Below are 26102 nucleotides of genomic sequence, written 5' to 3' on the forward strand. Positions count from 1 at the left end.
TCAATAGTGTGTATATAATTTAATATAGAAATGACAAATATGCAATGTAAGACAGTAAGTTACAAGTGGTTAATAAATTCTGTAAATGTCATTACAGAAATGCAGAGTTATGGCAGATCGCAACTTCAACCTCCGAACCACTGGCTACAGGGAAAGACACCTGTAAGCAGCTGAAGTCAGTATTATTTTCAATCCCTTCAAAGTTTTCTGTTAATATGCAAGGTTTGCATAAATATACTATTAAAGTTTTTATATATATACACATATACACACACAGAGAGAAAGAATATTTATTATGTATATATATAAAATCACTTACTTGATGGAAAGGCCCTCCAATTGTATCTGCATAACCACAATCTGGATATAATTTGGCATTTTTCCCCTTTAAAAATGAATTTTTAAAAGAGCCAAATTCTGACTCCCTGCACAAAACCTAACTGGGACTCTGAGGGACGGGACCGTGCCTCCGGCTCAGCACGAAGCCAGGGCAGTGCTGGTTTGCAGCCTTTGAGTCTTTTGACAGGGCTTTTTTTTAATACTAACGCGGATTTTTAGTTAGAGAAGAAAACGCAGAGAAGCAGAATCAAAGCTGAAAATTCGGCTTTTTCAACTCCTCTTAAAAAGCAGGAAAATAAATCTGCAGATCTCCGATTCTTGACGCTTTAGTTGTTACGCTTAAAAACCCCTGCCAAGAGAAGGCAACGCGAGGAAGGCCGCGGGCACGGCTCCCTGGAGTTCACCAGCAGTTGCTACAATCATTTTTCAAGGTAGCTTTTGCTAGATAATGCACTTTAAATCTGTCTGAGCATAAACACGCGCTATCCACACAGGTACACCCCCCCCTCCTTGCATACATAATTAAAAAAAAGTAACACCAATGACGTTTAAACAGGTTTCTGAGCAAAGCTCAGGCAACTTTGGTCTTGTTTGTGTAATTCGAAAAGGGACGCTGGGACCCGCTCCCGCGGGGACAAGACCCCCGGCTCGCCCTGCCCGTCCCACCGCAGGGACAGCGCTCGCGGGCTTGGCCAAGACCCCGTTCCCTCGGTCAAGAAAAGAAGTTAATTCACTTTGAAACCTCACTTCCTAATAAAGATAGGGAAGAGAAGAAATGCTTTAGAAAGCTTAAGAAATCGTTTATACGCTTGGTAAAAGAACGGCCGCTCTTATACAGTAACTACAGCTGGTGCCTTACAGAGTGTTTGCCTATCTGCCCGCCGGCGGCTGGCTCTGCCCTGGAGGGCTGCGGAGGAGCTGCCGCTCTCCTATAACAACACGCAGGTCTTCTTGTCCTTGAAAGGGTTCTCCGAAGCAGGTATGCCCATTAGCAACGGATCTTTCTTGGCGTGTTCTTCACAGTAGAGCATTAGGTCTGCCGATGCTTTTGACACCTGCAGAAGACAGAGGAAAAAAAAGAAAAACAACAACAAAAGACCCATAAAATGGTATTTCCCCATAACTGGTAACATGATGAAACGTGCTGAGAGGTGCTGATGGGTACAAAGTCCCTGTGCGGGATGGGAGAGGTGCTTGGAGATCAACACGCTCTCCGGGGCCCTGTCTCCCGTGAGAGACACGCTGCCACGGGCTCGCTCCGGCTTCATCTGCAGCGGGGAGAAGAGGATGGACCCCGGTACTGCGAGGTACTTGGGGTTAGTTCGTGACACCAGGCAAAAGTACCGCTCGGCTCCTACACGGCTTCTACAGAAGACTAAAAATAAACAGGCGGAGGTTCAAAATAACACAGTAGGTTCGTAACGAGGAACTTCTCATCTGTAAAGTTGGGGACAGTAAACAGAAGTATCCTCGGATGAGTAGCTGTTCGGGGAACGCTGCGCAGGGACCTTGCTCGGCCCCGCTCCTGAGCCCCGAAGCCTGGGGAAGGGCACCGCCGCTCCGTGAATCCGGACGTCTGCTCTGCTGGCCCTCCAAAGGGGCTGGGGGCAGCTCAAGGAGCCCGACAAGACCTGAGAAGGCAATTACGAGTGTAGCCAATATCCTATCCCTGCTAGTGGGAAACAAGTTTTGGTTTTTTTCTGTCTTAAGTTAAAAGGAATCAAGTTTCCGCTACCTTCTCTTTTTTTTTTTTATAATGTCCCTACACATTCGCCTTCCTTGCAGACGTAGCCTTCAGCCGGCCGAAGGACGGAACAAAAATCACACGATACGCCTGAAACTGGAAACACCTACCTGCCTTCTCTTTCACACATCTGATGTGCACTTCATATTTTGCTCTGGTTCTCCTACAAGTCCATAAAGCACTGAGCTACCCGAGGATACTGCTGGTACGTGGCCACAGGAAACAGGTTTTTTTCAGATTTGTTGGGCTGAAATATGTCACATTCTGAGAGGGGGGGAAAAACTGCACCGTGGGCACGCACAGGCACGCACGGGCTCCCTCATCTTACCGTCCTACTGCTGGAAGGAGGAGACAACAAGAAAAAAGGAGGCGTGAAGAAGAATGTGTGCTCACCTTTATTCTTTCTATTGAGGCTTCTATTCTCAACTGCTGGACAGTCCTTCGGGCCTGGGCTATGTTGTTGGTCGTGCTAGCTGTTTTGCCAGACATTTTCAGTGAAGCGGTGAAGCTCTGTTTTGAAAGACAGAAGGCGGCACAGCACGTTAAACTGCTTTTACACACAAAGGTCACCATGACGCGCTGCAAAAAGTGCTTTTTTTTTTTATTATTATTATTTTGCACAACAGGAATGGTCAGCTGAGAAGCAGCTCAGTAACTGATGCTCTCCAGAAAAACCCTATGGGGCTCTTGTGCACCTTACTGCTTCACTCTTCCCTGCGTTAATGGGTGATTAGGGGTTTATCGACTCTGCTTTTCCAGCACCGCACCGTGCGCCCACGCCTGCCCTTTGCACAGGGGCCAGCTGCAGCACGGTCAGTCTCTGTGCCTGCTGCGGAGGGACGGATCCTGCTGCGTGGGAAGGGACGGTCGCCCCAGGTGGTGCCGGGAGGGAGCAGAGCTGCCGCCCGCCTGCCTGAGCACTGGGGATGAGGAGCGTCCCCTCCTCTGCCTCGCGCAGACGGAGGAGGATTTCAACGGCGGGTTACGGCTGCAGCGAGCAGGACGGGCAGAGGCACGGCCACGTCGGCCACGCAGCCCGGCCTCCCTGCCTCCTTCGCCCCTCTCCGGCCAGGCTGCGTTGCAGGTCTGCAGCGGCCCCGCAGCAGCTTCACAACATGTCAGAAGAAAAGGAAAACAAGAAGGCAAAGTTCAGAGGCGCGCTCCCAGCTGCTGTCTGCTCCCATGTGGCCATATACAGAGGAGTAGCAGGAAAAAACTGAGCAGCTCCAGGACCTTCCTTCTCCAGGTAAGAACGCAAAGCATCAATCCTGACATGGGGCCGGCTTTTGGACAGCGTCCAGCAAGAAGGGAGGATGCTCTCCGTGGGGCTCAGCCGGCCGGTTCAGCAGCGATCCGTGCACAGCTTTGCAGCCTGACCCCCCGTTTGCAGCAACCCGCAGGACTCCCGCAAGTGCCAGGAGGGCAACGCGTGCCACCAGCTTACAGGGGAGCCCAGTCCGTGCCAGGATGCCACACGCTTCCCTGCGAGTCGGGCCAAGGAAGGAGGCGTGCTCCCGACCCCACCAAAGAGCAAGGAGTGAACCAGGATGGCGCGTGTGCGACCACATCCAGAGAAGGAAGCCAGCCCACCTGCCAGCTCTGACTGCAGACCAGGTCCAAGAGCACACACAGCATCAGTAAACAATTAAGGGTCAGTTTTGCCGGTGCTGGCACTGCTGTCCCTGCGCAGCTTTATTGCAGGTGCTCTGCAACGGACCTAAACGAGGTTCCTTCATCGCGTCCACAAAAGTACGCTCAGTTGCATGCTGCAAGCCAGCGCTCCACCGGCACCTACACCGCTTGGGATGTGGAGGTCTTAATCTCACGGTGGTCCCAGAAAACCTCGGCCTCTTCAGCTGACATAATGCACATGGCATGCTTGAGCCTGCCCTGGTTTATCGGACCACCACGAGCTGTCCCTTTGCCTGCGCCGCACCAAAGGCCACCCTGTCCTGTCTCCCAGCAGCACCCTTCCTGCTGCGTGCCCCCGGCATCCCCAGCTGTTTCCCATCCTGTGCGGCCGCACGTCAGCACCAGCCGCTGCTGCTGGAAGGAAACGACTCGTGCACGGAGCAGCAGGAGCAGGGAAGGGCTCAGGACCGTGCAGCATCGCATTCAAAGGAACATCCCTACAGGCACTGCAGCAGCAAAGAGCTTATCACTAAATTATTCAGGTACCCAGGAGTCCAAAGAGCAGCTGGTTTAGGACAGTCCTGCCCTGTGAAACTGTCCTTTCTCTGCCAATCCTTGTACGCAATCTCTAGCAGGACGGTGCACAAACCCTGCCGCCTGCTCTCCACAGATCCACGAGAATAACTGGCTCCGCGGTGCGGTGCTTAAATCATTTATTGCAGTACAGGGACTCGAATCCAGTGTAGCTGCATGTGACCTTTCCAAGCGCTGCACACAGCGTTTCCTCGTAGGCTTCAGGTTTCTCACGCCTGGGCCGGGGTAGCAGTGCTGTTTTTCCAGCCGGCGCTCGTGCCTGCCCAGCTAGCTGGGAACAGTGTTATTTTGCACCGAGTCCCCGTTCTGGCACATGCTGTCATTTCTAGGCTGTTCAGCAGGGCCCAGATTTTTAAAATTTTTCTCTCCCTCTGCAGACACAACCCCCCGGGTTTGAAGTTCACCCCTGGCACGTGTCAGGCCAATACAGCCCTCACCGGTGGAGCGCACCCGTGGCAGATGCGGGATGCCCACAAAAAACACTACCGCACCCCCCCCCGCCCCAGCTCTCCTCCCACAGCAGCCCAGGCACCTGCGGGTGCTTTCTGCTGGCCTGGAACCACGCACAGCCAGCAGCAAGCACCCCCCCGCACGGCATCCTCAGTGTTTTTCCCTTGGGAGTGATGCACCGAGCCACGCTCCCGCAGCACCGAGCGCGCTCAGCTTTCTCTGCAGCCCTGTGATCTGGTGAGCAGTATCGCAAGCAGCACGCTAACTGGTTTTTCCACGCTTTACAGCTCACGGCTGACTTCTGCTGCTCTTCTAAGATCCCAGCAGCAAATCACAAACCAAGCAGCCCGCTGGTTTTCCCAGCTACATCCACCCCGGTAATTGCGAAGCGCAGCGAGAGCAGGACGAGGCTGCACGTGGTGCACGGCACTGCGGAGCAGAGCGAATGCCGGCGGCCGAGCTGCAGCGAGAGCAGCATGGGGGATGCTGCCATCGCTGGGGAACGGGACGCAGGGGACCTTCCTCGCAAGGGCTTTAGGCAGAGTAATTGCCAAGCAGCAGGTAACACCTCCTGCTCACGCACAAGTGAGAGGGACATTCACAATTGATGTTAGGTATCATCAAAAATTTGTTTCCTGGAACCAGTATTAAGAACATACCGATGAATCTCTCCCCCTGCATGAATCTGGCCGTGTAACAGCCCTGCGCAGCTCACAGGCCTACTTTCCCCCTGACTCTTTGCATCCGGGAGCAGGAGATAAGCACGAAACCCAGAACTAGTTTAAATGCTGTATATACTCCAAATGACCTATTTCAGGGCAAATCACGGAAGGTCTGCAGTAATTTTAGAAATGTGGGCCAGTTCAGAGATCACAGCTCCCAGCAAGCGCCCTGCAGCAGGCGAGGCACCGGCCATTTCAGGGACAGGCTGCATCTGAAGCATCTACCTTCCACTCCTCTAAATATTTCCATCCGGGGTTTCTGTATGCAGCTACTACGAGTAAAGCTGTAGCAAAGTTGAGGAAATTTGAGCAGAGCAGACGGCCGTGACATGGAGGCTGGAGAAGCCGGGCTGGCAGCACACGCCGCCGGCTGACTCACCCGACTGTGCAGGGCAGCTTGTAAACTGTGGTTGCTTCACCTCGGCGATAGCTGGGTCAGTAACCCGAGCCTGGGTCTGTGCAGTCATCTGCTGCCCCAGTGCCCCACAAGCCCCTCATCGCCCCCAAATTTCCCGCTGTGCTCCAGCGAGGTCACCTACGGAGCGAGTTGCACGTGGTTCACTGCTTACCACCCACGGAAGGTAATTAATGCAAAATTTAAAAAAGCCAACAGGATTTTCCCTCTGCGAAGCAGCCTTCCCTCTATGGCACTGCGTTAACCGAAGACACAGGCGCTCATCCTCACTCGGCACCCACCGCCCCGCTGCTCCACAGTGCTGCGTTCAGAGCGGCACGAAGGAAACGAGCCAGGACTGTCTGCACGAAAGCAGCTCATCCTCCAGCCCTGCAAGCCTCTTCCAGCCCTCATTTAATCCATGCAGGACAATGCAGGAGGGCACAAAGCCAAACCATGGCTCAGCGCAGGGCAGCTGACACACAGCCGTGACCGTGCAGGGCCGGGCAGCGCCGGGAGCACCAGGCGTGAGCGAGCCCATGGACCCCGCGCCCAGGGATGGGTGCTGGTGGAAGGAGTCCCTGCCCATGGCAGGGGGGTGGAACTAGATAATCTCTGAGGTCCCTTCCAACCCAAAGCAGTCTGGGATTCTATGGTTTTGCTGGAGCAGGGCTGCCATCCCCCAGCGCTGCCGGCTACTTACTGGGCACGGCCACAGTTATGGAGCTCTGGGAGCGGTGCTTGCTCTAGGGAGGTGTGAAGTCTTTGCATGCTTTGGCTGCGAGGAGGAAAGTTAGAGATGCACGGGTGTCTGAAATACTCCCTGTATCGACATCACGACACAAACTCTCAGTTACTAACCCAGATCCACCACATTACAGTCGAGTTATTGCTAATCACGGAGCTGTAACATCCCACAGCAAGTACACAGCGTACGCGTCCTGAATTACTAATATTTGTAGCACCCAAATATTAAAAAGCATTTTGATGGCACATTTAGTGATTCAATCTGCAAATTACTCAAGAGGAGGAGTGCTGACTGACACAGCATAAACACATTTGTCTGGAAATAGTTGTAAATCTGTTCGTAAAGGTTTAATAGTCAGACAGTTTGCTTTATTGCTGGGAAAGGGCAAGCTACTTGGAGCATGTTTCTCATTGTAAGCGATGATGGGAGGTGTACGTTGAATGCATGTCATATTCTTTGTAAAATACAAAGTGAAAACTCTCTGGAATCCAAGGCAAAGGCTGTGGTGCATTAACCACCTCTGACATAAGCCCTGCAGTGCCGTGACACAGACGAGAAGATATTTTCCAGTTCAAGCCAGTGACGGCCAACTCAACAAGCTGGGGAGGCTTACACCACGCCGGGCAAGGCAGGAACGCACTGGGGGCTTCACCACAAACACTAAAGCAGATTTGTATAAAATCAGGAGAATCACCTCACATCCCAAAGAGCGGGCCATGCTTTGGCAAGGTCAGGGGGCCACATCCAGGGCTTGGTGCCACAGAACGGGGGACACGATGGCTGCAGGGGAGCCCCCATCTCCTCCGGCGCTGCCTGCAGGGAACCCCGACCTCTACCAGCCGCTCACCAGAGGCAGCATGAAGGACCAAGCTGGAGCTGCTGCGACTCTCGACGGCAGCACCCGAGCCGGGACACGCGTAAGCTGTGCCGGTAAACCTGCTCCATGATTTTGCGATGCTGTCGCCAGACAAAAGGGGCCAGGAGACCTGCACATCTTGGCAGCAGGGACTGCCCAAAGGGCTGCAGCCTCAGATCCAACGGATAACGTGAGCAGGCTGCACTCCACAGCACCGTCTGCTCATTTAAAACAGCCTTTAGAAACATAACAGGAATCTTCTGTCAGTAGACTTTTGGGGCATTTAACCTGACAATTTGAGGAATTTAATTACTGCAAAGCTAACTGCAAGATAGAGTTCCTAGAAAGGAAGTTTAAAAGGACACAGATTCTGTGGTTTTTGTTCAATGCTTCCTGCCTTTGCTGGCGTGCCATGAGAAGCGGGCAGGGGGACGGCTGCTGCTGCCCCTTCCAACACACAAAAATAGCACCCGGGCCCTGTTCTGCTCAAAGCCATCAACACATTTGCGTCCAAATTTTGTGACTCCTTCCCACTGAAAGCAATTGATTGCAGTGGGGAACTACCAGACGAGGGGCTTTGCTGGACCTGGGTTTCCTTGCCTAATCCTGGCGCTAACTTAAGCTGCAGAGTCCAAATGGGACTTCTGCTCAATGTGTAAATGAGGCTTAACTCATTTGTAAATGGTAATGGGATCATCCTTGCAGACGGTGCCTCCCCCTGCCCCCCAGCACAGCCCCCAGGGCTGCTCGCTGCTGCGACTCCCACCCTGGCACCCAACACAGGGTTGCAGACCGTGCTCCCGGGTCGGCGGCGCCATGCCTAGGTGCCCAAAGCAAGGCACAGCTCGCTGAGAACATCAGCAACCCTTCCCCGGGCCCAAGGAGAGGTGCTGATGCCGTGTCTGGAGGATGTTCTTGCAATGGGACTGTAATTCCTATAAGGAGTCCTCCGGCACCATCAGCTGCAGAGGAAAAGGACCCTACTCCTGATGGAGAGCGTCCACAGACACTAAGGGGAGACGTGCAAGTACGAAACAGCCACATGGAACTGAAACGAAAAAAGAGAAATTTAAAAGGGATTTCTCATGTGTAGGTAGAACTCTTAAGAAAAGATAATAGATATGAGACTACTGGCTACTTTGGGAAATTTACCCTGCAAAGAACACAGTGAGAAATCAGCAGACCCTACCTTTTTTGGTTTTGATCAGAACAAAACCACAGGACCGGAGCACTGCGTTCACCCCGCTCTCCCTGCCTCCTCATCGCCAGCGTCGGAGGGCATCTGGCCACAACCTCCGCAGGACCCTGGGGCCAAGGTGCCCGACTGACTCGTGAAACAGGCAACGGGCGCGCGGAACCCAACAGCCTCGCTGCAGCGCAGGTATTGCCCAGGAGGACCCACAGAAGATGGACACAGCTGCAAAAAGCTTCCCCATACCCGACAGGCTCACACGTTGGTGAAAAATGAGACTTCCAACCAAGAACCTCCAACACGCGCTGCTAGAGCTGATAAATGCAGCGGCTGAATTTGATAATGAGCTCTGCTGGTGCGATGCAAACTGACTGAGAGTGCTTTAAAACAACCATTGCTGGAATAACAAGGAGTTGTTTCACACGGATACAAAAGAAGCATGGATTCACTACAAACCGAGCCCAAACTCCCATTCCAGGCCCCGCAATTTTCACATACTCTATTGAAAAATTACGGAGTGAAAAAAAACTAACCCAAAGCAATTTATCTTTATAAAGTAATGCATGTGTCTCCGAGAAGTAAGTTAGTTCAACATTTGCTGATCCCTCTAATTTTAGTACTTTTTTGTTTTTTCTTAAGACGTAAGGTTAGAAAACAATTACTGCAAAATTAAAAGATAAACCGTTCTCCTCTCATTTTGCTGGGACAAGCCTAGGCTGAGTTTGCCCAGCCTTCCCTTCCCCACCCCCAAGCCACAGCCCCAAAACCCCTTTTGCCACCGGAGAGGTTTGAGTTTCTCTCGAGTTCCTTCTCATCCTACAGGAATTACCTCAGTAGGAAAGTTTCAGTGCTTATTTTCCCAGCTGGTTAGCTTTGTTAATAAATTAGATGTTTAAAAAAACCCAACAAACTCAAACCATAACATTTGAAAATTAAATTGCTGTGTTTCCTCATCTTCAAACAAACACAAGCAGCCTTACTTTAATAGTCCTCCCAAGATTACTAAATCTCTTCTACAGAGAGATTTACAAACAACTAGGTCATCACCCAATAATACTGTTTTCCCTCCGAGTTCCTGGCAACCTACCCTATGAACTGAAGCTGCTGCGGCCATCTCGAGCCGCAGGACTTCTCGTAGGGTACACTTCATTTCAGACAACAGCAACAAACTGCATAAAACTCTGCAGATTTATATCAGCGGCATGCGCAGTTTTGCAGAACATGGGATTTCGTGCCCTCAGAGCCTGGGACAGGGCTTTCTGGGACAGGGATGACTCCAAGGATGTCTCCCAGGAGAATTAAGTCACTCTCTAAAGAAAAGACCACTCAATCAGGGAGAGCACCGCTCCAATTTCTGGGAAACAAGCCTTCACGCTCAATGGGCAGCCCTCAACTGAAAGCAAAGACGCCCCGAAAGCCGAACTCACCCCATCACTTTTTGCAGCGGGATGTCTCGTGTCCCCCAGCACTCACAGTCACAACAATTCACTCTCTGTTAAACAGACCAAAACCAACGTTCCACCAAGTTTTTCAGTTCACCACCTAAGACAAAACCCGGCTGGTGTGATCTCGTGCTGTTCTAGGCAGGAGGTGAGCCGGGCATCCCCTGCGCCCGCGGCTGTAGGAACACGCGGTGAGCCACAACCTCGGTCCCCCGTTAAGTGACAACGCTGACCGAGGGCTCGCCAGACCTGGGGCTGACGATGGCAGATTCCCTAGTCCCGGAGCAGCTGCGGGCACGGCTGCAACTCTCACTTGTCTCTGACTCACAGCCTAAAAAGAGACAAAATAATCAGCCCCACCAAGAGCCTTCTCTGGCCGTCGTGCCCAAGGCAAAGGCTTCCTGCAGAAAGTGCTCTGAAAACATGAACAGCTACATTTGAAAACAGATGGGGTATGTTTTTTCCAGCTGGACCAGCTGGTCTAATAAAACAAGCAAGCTTTCGTGCTTCGTGTCGGCTAGCGAGGGGCTCGCAGGTTTGCCTGCCTTCTGCAGCTACAGCACCCCACAACCCTGCGCCTCGGTCCCCCCCGGCTGCCAGGCCACGGCTGCGGCATTGCGATGCTCGTGCAAGCCGGCGTGATGTCTTCTTTGTTTTCAGTCCTGAGCACACTGTGCAGCTTTGATTTTCCCCTTCTCACTACAAGGAGACTAGAGGAGCAGAAAGGTGCGGTGAGACACACACCTGGAAGAAGAGTTTCCATCGCAGCAGCCATGAAGCCCACCGGGACCCCTTGGTTTCCCGCAGAGAGGACTGATACCCTGCCACGGAACACACTACCTGTTGTCACCTCTTGCCCTGTCTCACTGTTCATCCCTACCCCTGCTCCATCCGAGAGCTGTCAGAAGTGAAGGGCAGGTACTAGTAACAACGGGAGGGAGCAAAGCTGCCTGCGGAGCACACACTGGGCTACAGCTCTGTAATTAACAGCAGAGTCAACGAACAAATGGAGCAAATTTGCCAGTGGGAACGCTTAGCTCATCCTTTGGGGAAAACACCTTCTTCCACAGAAAACTGAGGACTTAGGTTTGTTTGAAAGAGGAGGACGCTCACCAAAGACAAAAACCCATGAAACTTCCAGTGCACTTCATAGAGGCCATATACCTGTGTTGGTTTTTTTCCTTCTTACAAATAACAACAGAAATACTTGCAAACAGGTGGAGCTGCCCCTCTTCCCTAGAAAAACCCCTATTTTTCAAGGTCTTGCCCTGTTTATTTCTGCAGGCTTTAGGTAATGAGGTTACAATGCAGCAGGCGCTCAGAACAGCAGCTGCAGCAGGTACGTGGCTGGGCATTGAACTGGAGCTCCAACCGGGATAATTAAACACCAATCTATCTTATTTTTACTCTTTTAGATCCAGGACTTACGAACCACCTGCTGAGTGAAATGTAATTAAATCACCACTGCTGAAGTACACCCGGGAATCGCAGCTCTGCCTCACAAGCAGTTCCCTGTTCGCCCCAGTTATATAAAGTCAGCTTACGCTGCGGCTCCGAACCCCAGCTACCAGCGGAATAAAGGTTCAAAAGGGTATCTCGTTACTATTTCTTTTGAAGTATAACAGCTTTTAAGTTGAATAACTCAAACCTGTAGATCAATAGAGCGGATTGAACAAAACACAGAACGACAACACTAACCACTACGGCAGCTAAAAGCGTACGAGATGTGCGCGGCCTCATCGCACCCTCAGCCTCTGGATTTCCTGGACGACAGCCCGCAGCTGGGGGTTGGCGCGACTCTAAAGTTACAGCTAACCTGCAAACGCAAGTTTCTAGGGCGTCTCCTCTTTCAAGCCATAGAAGCCACGCTGTGGGTGATACGGGCATGGCAGGCTTCAAATTCAGCATGGAAACAGCGGGCAAAGGAAGACACGAGCAGCTCCAAAACCAGAGAGGGATGCCAGCCTTCCCCACGACCCCCCCGTCCCCCTGCCGCATGCAGAGGGGATCCCCCCCTCACCAGGGGTGTTGCACAGCACCCCCCCAAACAGCCCTGCAGCAGCACCAGCCTTTGCTCGGGTGCCCCCAGGGAGCCATCACTGCTGGGAGCTCCTCCAGCTTGGAAATGTTCGGATGCCGCTGCCCGCATCAGCCTGCTAGAAAAACCAGAAACAAACACCGCCATGGAAATTATTTTGCTTTCCTTAAAAACACAGTAATAGGGAAAAAAAGAAATAAACAAGCCGCCTGACTAGTTCAAAGCTGGGCTGCATCCAGCCCACGCTCTGCATGTGCTGCCCTGCACCGAGCTGGGTACCAACTATAACGCCGGGCACAAATACTGCTGGGGGAAGCACGCGCATCTGGAGGAGCTGCTCGGCGGTGCTGAGCGGCATTTGGGCAGCATTTCTGCCCCAAAACCCAACCATAACATGGCACCGCAGGAACTCATGGTTATGGTTTCAGTGATTCCACAACAAATGCTGCAGGTTTACAAGTGAAACTGTCCTGCAACCTCCCCAGTCTTTGCTGAAACAGTTTTACGTTGGATCCATTTTGCGTATCACCACCAGTAAGAGACTGCCTGCTACTTCCCAGCGCTGCCTGCGAAACCATTTTACGGTGACCTTCCTTACCAACACCACCCTCCCTGGCACCCTTTCACCCCCGCTGCCTTCAGACGGGACTCCGCAAACGCTTCAGTAATAACACACCATCAACACCCAAATCCAGCCGTCTCCTCTTACCTACTTACACTCTCTAGAGCTAGAAGGAATAAAGCGCCAGGAGCTCACTCTCTGAAGTCAGCAATTTTACTTCTGAAAATACAGAGTAGATTTGTTGGGCAGAGAGGTGGCATTTTTATGGTTGCTTTTGCTCTATAAAGCTCCTCGCTCCTCCGGAGGCTGAGCCGTGCCATTGCCCGGGGCACAGCAGGGACAGCACAGCAAGCCGCCACCCGGGGCTCATTGCCCGCTCCTCGGCGGGGTGACCCCTCGATCAGGCAGCGCTTTACGGGCCCTCTGCCCCCATGCAAAGACTCTGTCCCTCTCCTGATGGTGAGCAGCACCTCCTCTCCCACCTCAGTGCTTATCCGGCTTCAGAGGAGCCACCTGCACCACGCAGCGCAGCAGTGGTCTGCTTCAGGGGGAACAGGCACCACAGGAGGCAAGCCCCCCTTCACCCCCAGCCTGGGTAAGCGGGACACCGTGCACAGGCTGGGAGGAGCGAGAGGAAGAGGGGCTGCAAGCAGCATGGAGAGGCGCCGGCAGCTACGGTCGGGGTCGGTGCACGCAGAGTGGAGAAGAGCCATGATGGCCCCTGGAGGGGCAGTGTAAGGAGGGGGCAATGCCAGAGCCCCTCTTCAGCACCTGGGCTGACTCTGGACTACGTGCACCACTACTACTACGTGCACCACTACTACTACGTGCACCACTACTACTACGTGCAGCAGCAGGGTGTGGGGTGCTTCGGTGTAAGGTTTCCATGGGTTCTCCGGGTGCTGCGAGTGCTTCTGCACGTGCCCCTTTCCCAGGCGCTTGTGTGGGAGCGTGAAGGCTGGAGGCTGGTTGGGACTTGAACGCTGGTTGTTGGTTTTCCTACAGGGCAGACGTGGCTGCTCGGGAGCAGGTTTGTTACGACTTGCAAAATCTAAAAACTCTCCGAGTCCAAGCCAAGAGGCCTGACGCTGGCTTTAAAGGCCATAACTGGGTGCAGAAAAAAACAACTCTATTCTGAGGGTGCATCATAGCATAACCAGGTATGTCAGCGCACAGAAACATGGTTGCACACAAGCATGAAAAAGTCTCTGTCACAGCGATATCTCATGGCCTTGATTTTTTAATGCTTAGATCCCTGAGGGAAGAATCTGCCAGAGGAGTCTCAAAGCACCTAGCACTACCTTCAGCCAAACCTCTCGCCTCTTTGCACTGGAGCAGGCCTGGAAGGGAACGGCATTTGCTGCGGAGCGTTCAGAGTCCCAGCGAGCACTGACATGCGCCTCCCCAGATCCTGCACGTCCCAGCAGGCAGCGGCGCCTTTCCACAGCCGCCCGGCGAAGGCGATGCCAGCTCCTACAGCTGGCTGCGGGACCATGCTGACTCTTTCCTGTGCTGAGGTCGAGCATCCCAGCGTAGGGCTCCGGCCGCTCCTGCCCTCCTGCATGGGGCAGCGGGGGATCCCCAGGCCCCTTCCCCAGCTCCATCTTCTCTGCCATGCAGCAGGACTGCACACAGGCTTTTTGCTGCTGCCCAGTCCCTGCGAGGTGACCCGCAGGGAGCGGGGCAGAGGCACAGGGTCCCTGATGGTGGCAGCAGCAGGTGGGAGAAAGGCGCATGCAGGGGATGCCTCTGCCCACCTGAACCCCAAATTCCCCTCGGGGGGTGCTTCTTCTCACCCAACATTGGCCATACAGAGTCGAGGGGCTTGAAGGAGGTGCAGGTTGGCAGGACAGGCAGCAGGCCCAAGGATTTTATAAAGGACTTGGGAAGCCAGGATGTGTGTCAAGTGTGGAAAAAGAGTGGCAGGGTGGGTGTGGAGGAAGCGCAGAGTGAGCAGCCCCGACCTGTCACAGGCTGGACACAGCCCGGCGCACACCAATTCCTGCGTGCATCCGCCCACAGCAGCTCTCCAGGAGTGCTCTTTATCACATCCACACCTTCAAAGTAAATACTACAAAAGTTATCCACGCTGATCTTCCAGAAACGGGGACGCACTGTCCCAGATGTAACCCTAATTAGAGAGCAATGGAACGAGGAGGGCATGTTCGATGCTCCTGCTCCAACTGGTTGCTCTGCTCGGAGAAGGAAACAGTACCTCCAGCAAAACAGCCCCTTCCCAGCTCACCCACCTCTCGTGCCTGCGCAGGGTGATCCCATCATTGCAAAGCTGCACCTCAGCCAGCACCTTGCTCTGGTTATGCAGCCGACCTAGTTTTCCCAGCGATGGGTGCAGCCAAAGGGAAAGCCGGCGGTGGCTGGCAGTGCTCCTGCCGCCCCAGCCCCAGCGCGGGGCCGTGCTGACACCCAGTGGAAATGCCCGGCAGAGGGGAATGCCGCGGCCGAAATCTTTTCCTTTCTTTGCTACTAAACAGAATGGAAAATGAAACATGGTTAGCAGGAAAACATCAGAGCCCGGCCCTCAGCAAGAAAACAGAATTAAGTAGTAAAATGAAATGGAGATTGGGATGCTTTCTGGTCATTTCTCTCTTTATGATACTTATACCACACCCGACAAAAGGAGAGACGAGGTTGTGCGATACACCAGAGCTTACTGGGAAGAGGAGGACTCGGAGACACTCGTGCACTTTGCAGTACCGAACGCAGTACCCGCGATGCAAACATCCCAGGGAAAACAGCGACCGTGAATGCCCACAACCTCCCTGCTGGCTCTGGGGGTACCATGGGGGGCTGCTCGCAGCCCCCCGCTCCCTCGCCCGCCCTCCACACAGCCCCAGCCGAGGCCTGGATGGTTTTCAGCAGCGAGGCTGTGGCTGCCGGCTGCAGTGCCTGCACTAGCTGCCACTGCCGGGCACCAGCAGCCAGGGGAAGGTTTCTCCTCCTGCTTCCACAACTACCACGAACCAAACTGTTAGTAGCAGCAGCGACAGTGATGGCTAGCTGGTTCCTGGCAGGCGAGGAGGGCTTGCTTTTTAAATAGGTATCAGGCAAGATTTATAATCACGGCACAATATTTTATACACACTAGAAGAAGTTTGGGTTTGGTAAAAGAAAACAAGATCCTCCCCAAACAAAACCAACTCCTTTGCGTATCCAAGGATCACACTATTACCATGCCCACAGAAAAGCTGAAACATCTGGCAGCTGCACTACTTGCACGCAGCGTTCTTCCTGAAGGACGTGGGTGCTTTGGGATGCACACCCTGCACAGCATCACGGCTGAAGGGACTGGCGAAACTCAGGTGCCTCAGAAGACCTACCTTGTGTTTTGTTGGGCACAGAAGCTTCTGCTTTGTCCAAGGTCACTTGGTCTTTTATATAGTCTGCACAAGTACAGATCTGAGACGGGACGCGAGCTTGAAGCAAATACAGAGACCGGGTTTTACGTGCCAGAGGTATAAAAGCAAGCTGGAAAACTGGCGCGCCTCAGCTCTGTTCAAACTGTTTGCCTCTTGTTCAGATTACAGTGTGCATTAGCAGCTTTCAAAACCACTTTTACAGCAGAAAAGATAAAGCGACGACAAACTTTCCTTCCATCCACGGCTCTCAGAGGAGGTGCAGTAATTGGGGGTAGGTTAGTGAGGGGAAGTCTGGGCGCGCAGATTTACACACTTTCCCCAGAGGCGAGCGGCCCATCAGTGCACGTGGAGAATAAAAGCTCCTCGAAGCACAGAACACCAATTTGTGATGTTCGCTTCTTCAGAGACTTTACAGTTGAAAATATTTAGAGATTTTACAGTTGAGATTTTTTTTTAAGTTATAAACAACACTGCTGGTGTCTTAATTAGTCTTTCTAAAATGTATGAAAATCCCAAATAGAACGAAATGAAAGAAAACAGACAATTCCCAAGACCTTCAATTGGATTTAGTGTTCTGGGTCTTAATTAAGGATGTCTTCCTTCATAACCTCCATTTCACATGTTATCCCAGTCCCATCCTGCTGATCAAAACTAGGCTACAGCTACGTTTGATTTTCAAAGTCAGCCTCCATACACAATTCTGTCAAACCCGATTTACTTGTTGGGAAATGAGTAGTGGAAAAACCCGCTTTTATTTTCCTCTTCATTTTTTTCTGATTTAACTTTTCATATCTTTAGTACAAATGAAAGCCATGAAAACCAACTTCTAGATCAAGGTCACTTTGAAAAACATCTGAGCAGTATTATTTTAAAGACACTGGCCCAAAGTCATTAGTAAAGACAACCTGTGCTCCCTAACTAACTGTGGTGCAGTTTCTCCACGCAAGGTACCTGTTTCACCCCACTAACTCACACCAGAAAAGACATACACAAACTACAAAGAGACATTTGCGAAGAAACTTCTGGTTGTATCAAAATCAGTTCATCTTACAGCATGTAAAGCAGGAGCGGTCCGTGATTAAAGCACCAGACTGGGAGTCACAAGATCCAGCTTGGCCTCAGGTTATGTGACCTTCAGCAAATTCCTTAGTCTGAAAAAGAGATAAAGGCGAGGACGTTGGTGGGAGACGCTCCGTGAAGAGCTCTGTGGCTCTCAGCTCGAAGTCACAAACCGGGTGCAAAGTATTTCACAAGCTCCTTGGCTACATGAATTTGTTGAAGTAACTATTTTAACGAAGGGGCAAATACAGGGAGAATTTGAATTCTGAGATGGTCAAACAATATACAGGTAACACAGCAAATACAGAAATTACGAAGGCTTTGCTAACTGGTGTAGTAAACAAGGAAAAGCCTCATTTCCGTGGGAGAAGCAGCCTATTCAAAACCAGCATTTCTGTCCCCAATATTCAATGGGAAGGTGGTCAGGTATCTAAACGGGAGGTGAATGAGCATCAGCAACCGCTGCTAGTAATGCCTTAGAGAGAGGGCAGCCGCCGGCGCCTGCCACTGAGCCAGCACCGTCCTTGCGGCCTCTCCTCCATAAAGCTTGCCAAGTATTTTGTATTTGTTTTACTCCAGAATAAAATTAAATCAGGGGGGCTTGGGACTTGTCATGCTGCTTTATATTTTGCATGAAGGAAAGGAACAAGCATGTACTGGAAACTCACCTACATAGGCAGTCTTGCTACCTGTCCGGCTTGCTTTGATTTTATCGGTGTAATGATCCTGAAACAGAGTAAAATAAAAATTGTAAGTACTTCATAGTGCAAGAAAGCCAAAGAGGGGTTAGCACTTGTGGTTTAATTCCAGTCACAAAGACTACAGTATTTTGAGATTGGCATCACTGAAAAATCTACCTCAAACCTTTCTTGGGGCCAGCTCCTCTATTTCCCTTCCCAAGGATACGGTCACTTCCCTCTGGCCACCTCCCAAACGTGCATCAAGTAGCAAGCTGTAGTGACAGGACAAGGGGGAATGGTTTTAGACTGAAAGAGGGCAGATTGAGATGGGATGTGAGGCAGAAATCCTTCCCTGTGAGGGTGCTGAGGCCCTGGCACAGGTTGCCCAGAGAAGCTGTGGCTGCCCCTGGCTCCCTGGCAGGGTTCAAGGCCAGGTTGGATGGGGCTTTGGGCAACCTGGGCTAGTGGAGGGTGTCCCTGCCCATGGCAGGGGTGGGACTGGATGGGCTGTGAGGTCCTTTCCCACCCAAACCAGTCTGGGATTCTATGAAGGCTGCAAAAACTTGAATTTTTGCACCGCCTCCTCACCACTGCTAGGCTCCTCCTGAAGCCCATGCCCCCTGGGCACAGGTCCCACCCAGACCTACGGCAGATGAGGTTGAGAGACAGCTGTTAGAAAAGCTGCTGGCTTTAAAACAAGTTAAACTACTCGGGGTAAAACCCTGAGCAGGTTGACATTAAGTGCCAGCGTAGCCGGTGTTAAGCACATGTATTACTTTGCTTCCTGTAGACTCCTCTGAGATGTAAGCCTCCACTGACAGATCCTACCAGCTGTGCCTAAACCACAGGAGAAACAAATCCAAGAGCCCACGGTTCCTACGGAGGCCTTTACACACCCAGAAAAAAATCCTGGAATTTGATCAATCCTAAAACATACAAGTTCCTGCGCCAGACACTGTTCACTGTGGCAAGACTGGCAAATCTGGAGCATGCTATATTTAACAACCTTCTTAAATTTTCACAGTATAAAATGCTAGTTTTAAACTAAAACTACGCAGCAATGAGAATTCAATGAGGGCAGCAATTTTCTAAGAGTTTTGGTCATGAATGATAGTAGAATCGGGCGCCTGATATGTAAAACTCAGCATCGCTAAGAACAGAAACCAGCGTTTAAAAACATCGATCTATCATACAAACACAAACCAAGCTGGCTGCCTTGACGCCACGGGGAAAAGAGAAGGTGATAAAAAGCACGAGGTGACATGCCTTCCGTGATAGCTAGAGGGGGGACTTTATTTACAAGTAAAGTGGTCTTTATTTGCATTGCTTTGCTGCTGCATGAAGTCTAAGGACGTGCACGTTCAGTGCAATACACACATGGGTGTGCAAATACACATGTAAAGTTCTAAACCACCAACTAATAATCTAACGTGGACTGGTAATTGCTGCGTTAACCTTTCCTGTCATTTATAATGCATGTTTATATACTTTTGTATCCCTGTAGAGACACCCGCTGTCAAATACGGTGCAAAACACGGATTATACGCACTGGGCATTTACTGAGCTGGCGAAGCAGCTGGGGCACAGATAACTCATACACCAGGGCACGGCAGGATCCAGGATCACCACTGACACTTTTTGGAAGAAAAACAACCGTCATTTGCCAAACGGCCAGCGGAGCTCTGGCGCAGAGCCCCGGCGCCGTTCAGTAACCGGCCGAATAACGCAATTAGCTACGAGCTTTACCAGCCCCGGTATGCGTGAAATGCAGAGCCGATTCTCGGCACACTAAACCCAGAGCGACGCAGAGGGGCGAAGCGATGGCAATGGCCACCGGTGGGGAGAGGGTAGGGGTGGGGGTGGGTGGCCTTTTGGCCGGCACCCGGCAGCACAGAGGCTTTGGCAGAGGGGCTGGGCTGCAGCAACGATGGCGTGGAAGGAGCCAGAGCAATTCAGCTCCCCCATTCCCAGAAAACACGGGGGAAAAACAGCACGGGAAGTTCCCAAGGGATGGGCCTTAACAAGGCAGGGAGGTGCTGCTGCCGTGGGCTGGCAGCACGGGCAGCGTCCCCTTGAGAAATCACACACCACTTCCCGTGTCGGAAATGGCATCAAATTTTTAATAGCTTCTGTTAAAATCATTGTATGGAGTAGGAAGATAAATTGCATTCCAAAAGAGACCGCACTGTCGCAGCCAGGCCGTGTTGTCCCAGTGCGAAGCCCGTGCTTTTCACATACAGCAAGGAAACAAAAAATAAATGCAACGCGTAACCCTCTTTTACATATGTGTGACAGCTGTGCTGCGCAAAATACAAGTTTCAACGGAAAAGCTTCTGCTTTGCTTATCTGCGCAAGTTCTCACTCCAGCCACACACCCTGAAAACTGTCAAAGAAAACTAAGAAAAATGTTAATCTATTGACTTTTGCTTCCTGATGGAGATCAGAACACATAGACAAAACAATCTTGAAATGCATCTAAAAAATAAATACGGCTCACAGGGGCCACTTTCCACCCTAGAGCCATAAAGACTTGATATTCCTGCCTAATCAAAGCTCCTATCAAATTAGTCATAAAACCCCACAAACCCAACATTAGTAGCATAGTTTGAGCCTGGCGTAACACACTCCCTCCGAAACCCTCCTAAAGACATGCTGCGTAGCTGGAGCGTAAGCCTTCGGGGGTCAAGTCATCCTTGGGAAGGAATAAATCAGGGAAGGGCACGTGGGAGAGACGAGGAAATAGCACTGCCAGATGGGTCCCAGACCCTGCGGCCAAGGGCAGCAGCCCAAGGCTGGGTCCTCCCGTGCCACGGCCCCGGCAGCCAGCTCCAGCTGGAGCATCCCTGCTTTGCAGGACGGATCCCTTGCAAGTTTTACAGTAACACAAACCAGATTCGGCTGGGAAGAAGGTGGTCCGTCTCCCAAAACTGTTGGCGACACTTTCTACTCATCCCAGCTCCAAGCTTAGACCCAAAAGCTGGCCTTTTTTTTTTTTTTTCTGGCTTGAATCTAAAAACACAGTTGAAAATGTATTTGGGGATCTGCTCAATCTTATTCACAGGAACAACTGACAAAATGGAGTATTTGACTTATAACAGCACCAACTTTTACATTTTTAGGGCAGCGATCCTGGTAGTTTAACACACACTCCAGACGGCTGCGAAAACAAGCAACAGGAGAACACAACACCTTTTGTACCCTGCCTTACAACAGCAAGATGCTGCAGGAAAACAAGAGCTTGGCTGAAAGATTATGGCTTTTCATTAATAAAAATAATGAGCTCTTTCCATTTAATCACTCATTTCTGAGACTTGCTGCACTTGCTAAACTTCTTCCTCCGCAGCACAGACGGACCCTTTTCCTGGCGAATGAAGTTGGAGATGCGTTCGGAATGATTTTGATTCAGAAACAAAAGCCTCCTGGGCTTCTGCAGAACCGCTACATGACTGCAAATTCATATTTCATGCTGGTTTACATTCACTTCGAGTATTTCCTACAACAGCGTAGCTTTCCAGAGAGGATAACTTCTTGCCAGCTGTGCTGGTGGTGTTCAGTAAGGACAACTGAAGACTGGGATCAACAAGAGAGAGGAAGATCATCAGCAGAAGATTTTTGAAAACACATGGAAAGCTGCACCATGCTACGGCACAGGATCCTTCACGAGAACTTTGTTTTTCTAACGCAAACTATAACGAACCGCCCTGGGACAGAATTTCTTGCATTTCGCTGTGATATGGCAGCACAAATACCTTTGGTATCTGCTTGGTTTTATTTTTAAAAGCAGAAAGGAAATTTCTTCTGGAAATACTCTGGCTATTCATCGAGATGATTAATGACATGGCAAAGAACCTTTTTTTCTTTCATTCACTGAAAAGGTATACACAGATACATCACGTATCTCAGAACTGCAGACTGCACCAGTTGCTGAGCCCAAAGACCTAACACCAGAGGACAGAAATCTAAACAAACCCAATTAGGGATAGAGCGCTCAGGAAAGGCCTTTCTGGAGAGAGACTTCCTACATTACAACCAATTTTAAAATAAAACTTAAACTTATAAACAACTAGGACGCCTGTTTCTGCTGAATAAGCCCTCTCCCCCGCAGGGCCACCTTTACACCCCTCCGTCACCACCAAGTCTCCGCTCGCGGAGCTTCCCAACCACGGCCGTGGCGGTTCCTGCTCTGCAGCGCCAGCTTTCATAGCCGTGACGGTTTTCCCTGGTTCTCAGCCCACGTTTTCCCTTTCTAATGATATCCACCGGTCCCTCACGGGAACATCCCGCACCTCTCCTTACGCCTCCCCAGCACAGCAGCCTGGCACAGCCGGAGGAGGCTGGAGGGCAGCGCTGGGTCCCACAGCATCATCTTATCAAACTGGGAAGGAAGTGGGGTTTTTTTTTCTCTCCTCAGCTTAAAGCACCAGAAAACTTTTTCTGTTCCCCATGGTTAATCCTACACCTACAAACACCACAGACACCCTGCTCCCGCGTGCATTTGGCAGTGGCTTTTGAATTGCCCGGTTCTTGCCCCAGCAAGGGAAAGAAGTTATTCCGAGTATCAGCTGGGGGAGCTTTCGCACAAAGATAACGATCATTGCACAAAGATAACTATCATTTAGAGAGCAAGATCAGGCAAAATCTGCCCCGTGTGCTCCAACTGCCTCTGCACAAGGAGAGGTTACAAACAGCGAAGGGATGATTCAACAGAGCAGCACCGGCACTGGCCTGTGCAGCCTCCAGCACAGCCTGGGCCGGGGAACCGGGCTGTGCCCCTTCCCACCAGGGCAAAGATCGGCTCTGCCACCTCCAAACGCTCGGGACAGCCGGGGTCGAAGGACTGTTCTCACACAGCGAGCCAGGGCCCTGAGCAGATGCTGCGTGTGGGAGCAGAGGCACAGCAGAGGGAAGCAGGAAGCCCCAGGTCACACATACGTCCAAAACGTGCCGAAAACCACCCTGTCCCTGTACGGCAGGTGTGTAAAGACACAGGAGAAGGGACGGGAAGAAAAATGGTGTAAACAAATGGAATAGCAAGCCTGGTTCCTGCTTCAAGTTGAGCTGTTTAAACAAGGAGATGACCCCACGGGAGCCAACACGGGGTACCACCCTCGCGCGGGGGCTCGGGACCTGCGGCATCCCAGAGCTCACATCCTGCAGTCGTTAGCTGCCGCAGTACAAATAATCCTTACAACACACTTTGTTTTCTTTTTTTTCTTTTTTTTTGCTCTGTAACTCCATCACATGCCAAGACGCTGATACAGATACAGGAAGCTGAATATAAACACATTGCCTGTTTTACCAAATATTCAAAGGAACACAACTAAAAATACACACTCAATGGTGTTCCTGAACATCTCAAAGCTACGAACTGCCCACATCCACGCTGGCAGGCTACGCTGCCTGGGGGAGCCCCCAGGAGCCCTGGAGCTTGCGGACACGGGGTACACCGTACCCCAGGTCTCAGTTTTAAGGACCTCCTCCTCCCCACGGACATGCAGCTGGAAGAGGGCTGAGCTGCTCGGCACTAAGGAGCGCTATGTCTGGCACACGGGAATGCCGGATCCCCCGAGCTGCACACCTCTCCAGGGAATGGACGTACCCCCGCTGCTCCCCCCCGCCTCCCCACTTCTACGTACCTCCGAAAAACCCCACAGGGAATCCTGCCGTAACTCAGTCCCCGTGCGGACTTTTGTCACTACCTCTGCTCTTTCTGCTGCTTCTCACTAATCCTTGCAAAGTAAGAGTGAAAACTTTTTGCTCATGTCATTGGTATTTTCTCTTCTCCCTCCCTTCTACATTCCTCTACAGGTTATTGCTGAGAGCAGAAAAGATGCGATTTCAGAAGAGACCACAGTGCTGAATGCAGGATGAACATTCAGGTTCAGAAAAATGAGGTCTAGTTGTGTAATATTGCAAAATTCAGAAAAGAGCTGCACAATTCCAGCAGTGATTAATGTGGAACAAATCCCGAGAGTCATCAAACATCTGCAGCTTCAGTTTCCCAAGAAACAGCAAGTCCACAACTACCTTCAAGATCTGGGGAACTTGACTTTCTGCTTCCATTAAAGCTAATGAAAGTTTCACTACCAACTCTTACCTCTGCACAAGTGCACGTCTGTGCTAGAACACGAGACCTGCAAGCCCTACCCACTCCTCCAGCCTTTGGAAGCGCAGACGGATTTGCGGCAATACAATCCTCCCGGGAATACTGCTCCATAGCTCGGCCAAGGTTGTGGTGGTGTTTCCCATGCTAACTATACGCTGCTCGAAAGTATTTCGAAAGTACTTCTCTCTATCCCCGTGAAGCCAGCTCCTGCGGTAATCTCCGCTCTGGTGCAGGGGGAGCAAAGCGAAAGGGCTGAGGGTGAGGATTTATGGGGCTGTACCACAAACTTCTGCAATAATTTGAATTTGCTTTTGCAACAGAGCCTGATCAAGAAAGATGCATCGGGGTGTGGGAAGCTGTGCCCGGGAAGGAAGGACATTCCCACCCCGCAGAGCTGTTGTGTTTAGCATCTTCCACAACGGACTCAACGTTTCAGCAACACTCAAAGGGATTGTGGAGCCATCACCATGCTACTGTCTGCATCCCAGATCTCACAGAGAACTTCTCGTGAATTTGGCTCAAATATACCGAGTCTTTTGAGGAACAGTGCCTAAGAAATTAAGAACTTTCAGCATTCGTAAGAAAAGTTACTATACAGCCAAAGAGACATATATTTGAAACAAAAGAAGTATTGAAACCTGCAGCACAACTCAATATTTGCATTTAACGCCAGCAAGAGATCAGAGATGCCGGCAGTGGTTCTGACCGGCGGTGCCTGCTGCTTGGGAGCCCTCAAACTTCTCCAAAGAGCAGGAGAGCTTCGTTTTTAACTGAAGGTGGTCCCGTCCGCTGGGCGATTATGAAAGCAAGCTTGACCGCAGCACTAGGCCCCATCCATTGTCCTCCTTCAGAGTTTACTGCCGCTTTAGTGCTTGATTAAAGATATCCTAAATGACTGCAATACACTCAACGCAAGGATGAAATACGGGATTGAGAAGTCATTAACTGCATACTAATCCCTCAATCTCATTTAGTGCTACTGGAGTAGCATAAAATGCTACTGCTCTCCAGTACTCGCTGTTTACTCACAGATTTTTATTTCTAAACCAATTTACAACCAAGATAAATGCAAACAAGTGACTTGTCACTGATGCTATTAGCTCTAAGTCAATAGAAATGCCAGCTAACAGCCTGACAAATTACTGTGAATTCAATTCGATGTGCCATACTAATCAAATTGTTTCCTGACCGTCAGAACTAACGAGGTTCAGCTTCCTAAGTATTCAGCCTGGCTTCCCAAACACTCCAGATACTCTTTTTCCCCTCAAAAAAGTAAAGAATTTTAGGCTTGGAGTAGAATATTGCAATTTAAAAGCTGCTAAAGTAAACTTATTACTGCAACAGGGTGTGTAATCTTCTCAGCATCGACATGAAACCTCTTCAAATAATGACGCTCACCACTAATTAAACTCCTTCCCACACTAATCCCATGGGAAACTTCGTCAAGCAGAGCGCCGCGACCCCAGCGGGGCTGAGGAAAGCCCATCGCCCGACGGGTGGGAATATTAAAACAGATAAATAAAGTTTAAATAATTTATCCAAAGGTTGGGGCAGTTTGTGCTCCCAGCCCTCCACATCCATCGCCTCTATATAGAAGGTCTGGACACAGAGAGGGGAAGGCCGGGTGCTGCTGTACAGACCTTGTCTCCAAGAGAAAGGCCTTTTTTTTTTTTTTTTTTTCTTTTTACATAATTGAGCAGATTTTATCCCTTTCTGGAGCCTCACACAACTTGTTGAACCGCATCAAAGCGGCTCCGGGCAGCACCCTGAGGGAGAGCTGAAGGAGGATACGGGGGTGGGGGGGGGGGGTTAAAAAAAAACAAACCCTAAAAAAAGTCCAAACCAACTTAAAATCTGCCCGAGGGAACCGCGCGGGCCCAACCCGCCCCGCCGGGCCCAGCACCGCCCGCGGCCCACCCAGGGGGCCCCACCAGGCCAACGAGGCCGGCTTGGCGCCTCCCGGCTACCCCTCCGAGTCCGTGCAACACTCCCCTAGCCAACAGAGACTCCAACCCACCGGCGGAACCCCCGGTCCGGTTCCCCTTCCCCGGCCCGGCCCGGTACTCACCGCCCAGCCGCTCCCGTCCTCCGCCCGCAGCCCGTCTCCACGGGCGACCGGAGCGGGCGGGCTCGCCCCGCCCACCGCCCGCGCTCGCCCCGCCCACCT

General features: G+C 51.3%; 1 protein-coding gene across 2 annotated transcripts; it reads right to left on the reverse strand.

The window, feature by feature from the left end:
* Positions 1-26075, reverse strand: GNG12 (G protein subunit gamma 12). 2 transcript variants are annotated; one of them, XM_054834223.1, is made up of 5 exons: positions 26004-26075; positions 17818-17875; positions 17142-17241; positions 2477-2593; positions 1-1394 (listed from the first exon to the last, which is right to left on the reverse strand). In XM_054834223.1, the coding sequence occupies exons 4-5, from the start codon at positions 2570-2572 to the stop codon at positions 1269-1271; spliced, it is 222 nt and encodes a 73-aa protein (XP_054690198.1). In that variant the 5' UTR covers positions 2573-2593; positions 17142-17241; positions 17818-17875; positions 26004-26075; the 3' UTR covers positions 1-1268. The 2 variants fall into 2 exon arrangements, with proteins under 2 accessions (XP_054690198.1, XP_054690197.1); XM_054834222.1 differs by lacking the exon at positions 26004-26075 and adding an exon at positions 23466-23485.
* Between the last annotated feature and the right edge of the window lie 27 nt (positions 26076-26102).

This window comes from Grus americana, chromosome 8, assembly GCF_028858705.1.
Source record: "Grus americana isolate bGruAme1 chromosome 8, bGruAme1.mat, whole genome shotgun sequence".
NCBI lineage: Eukaryota > Metazoa > Chordata > Aves > Gruiformes > Gruidae > Grus > Grus americana.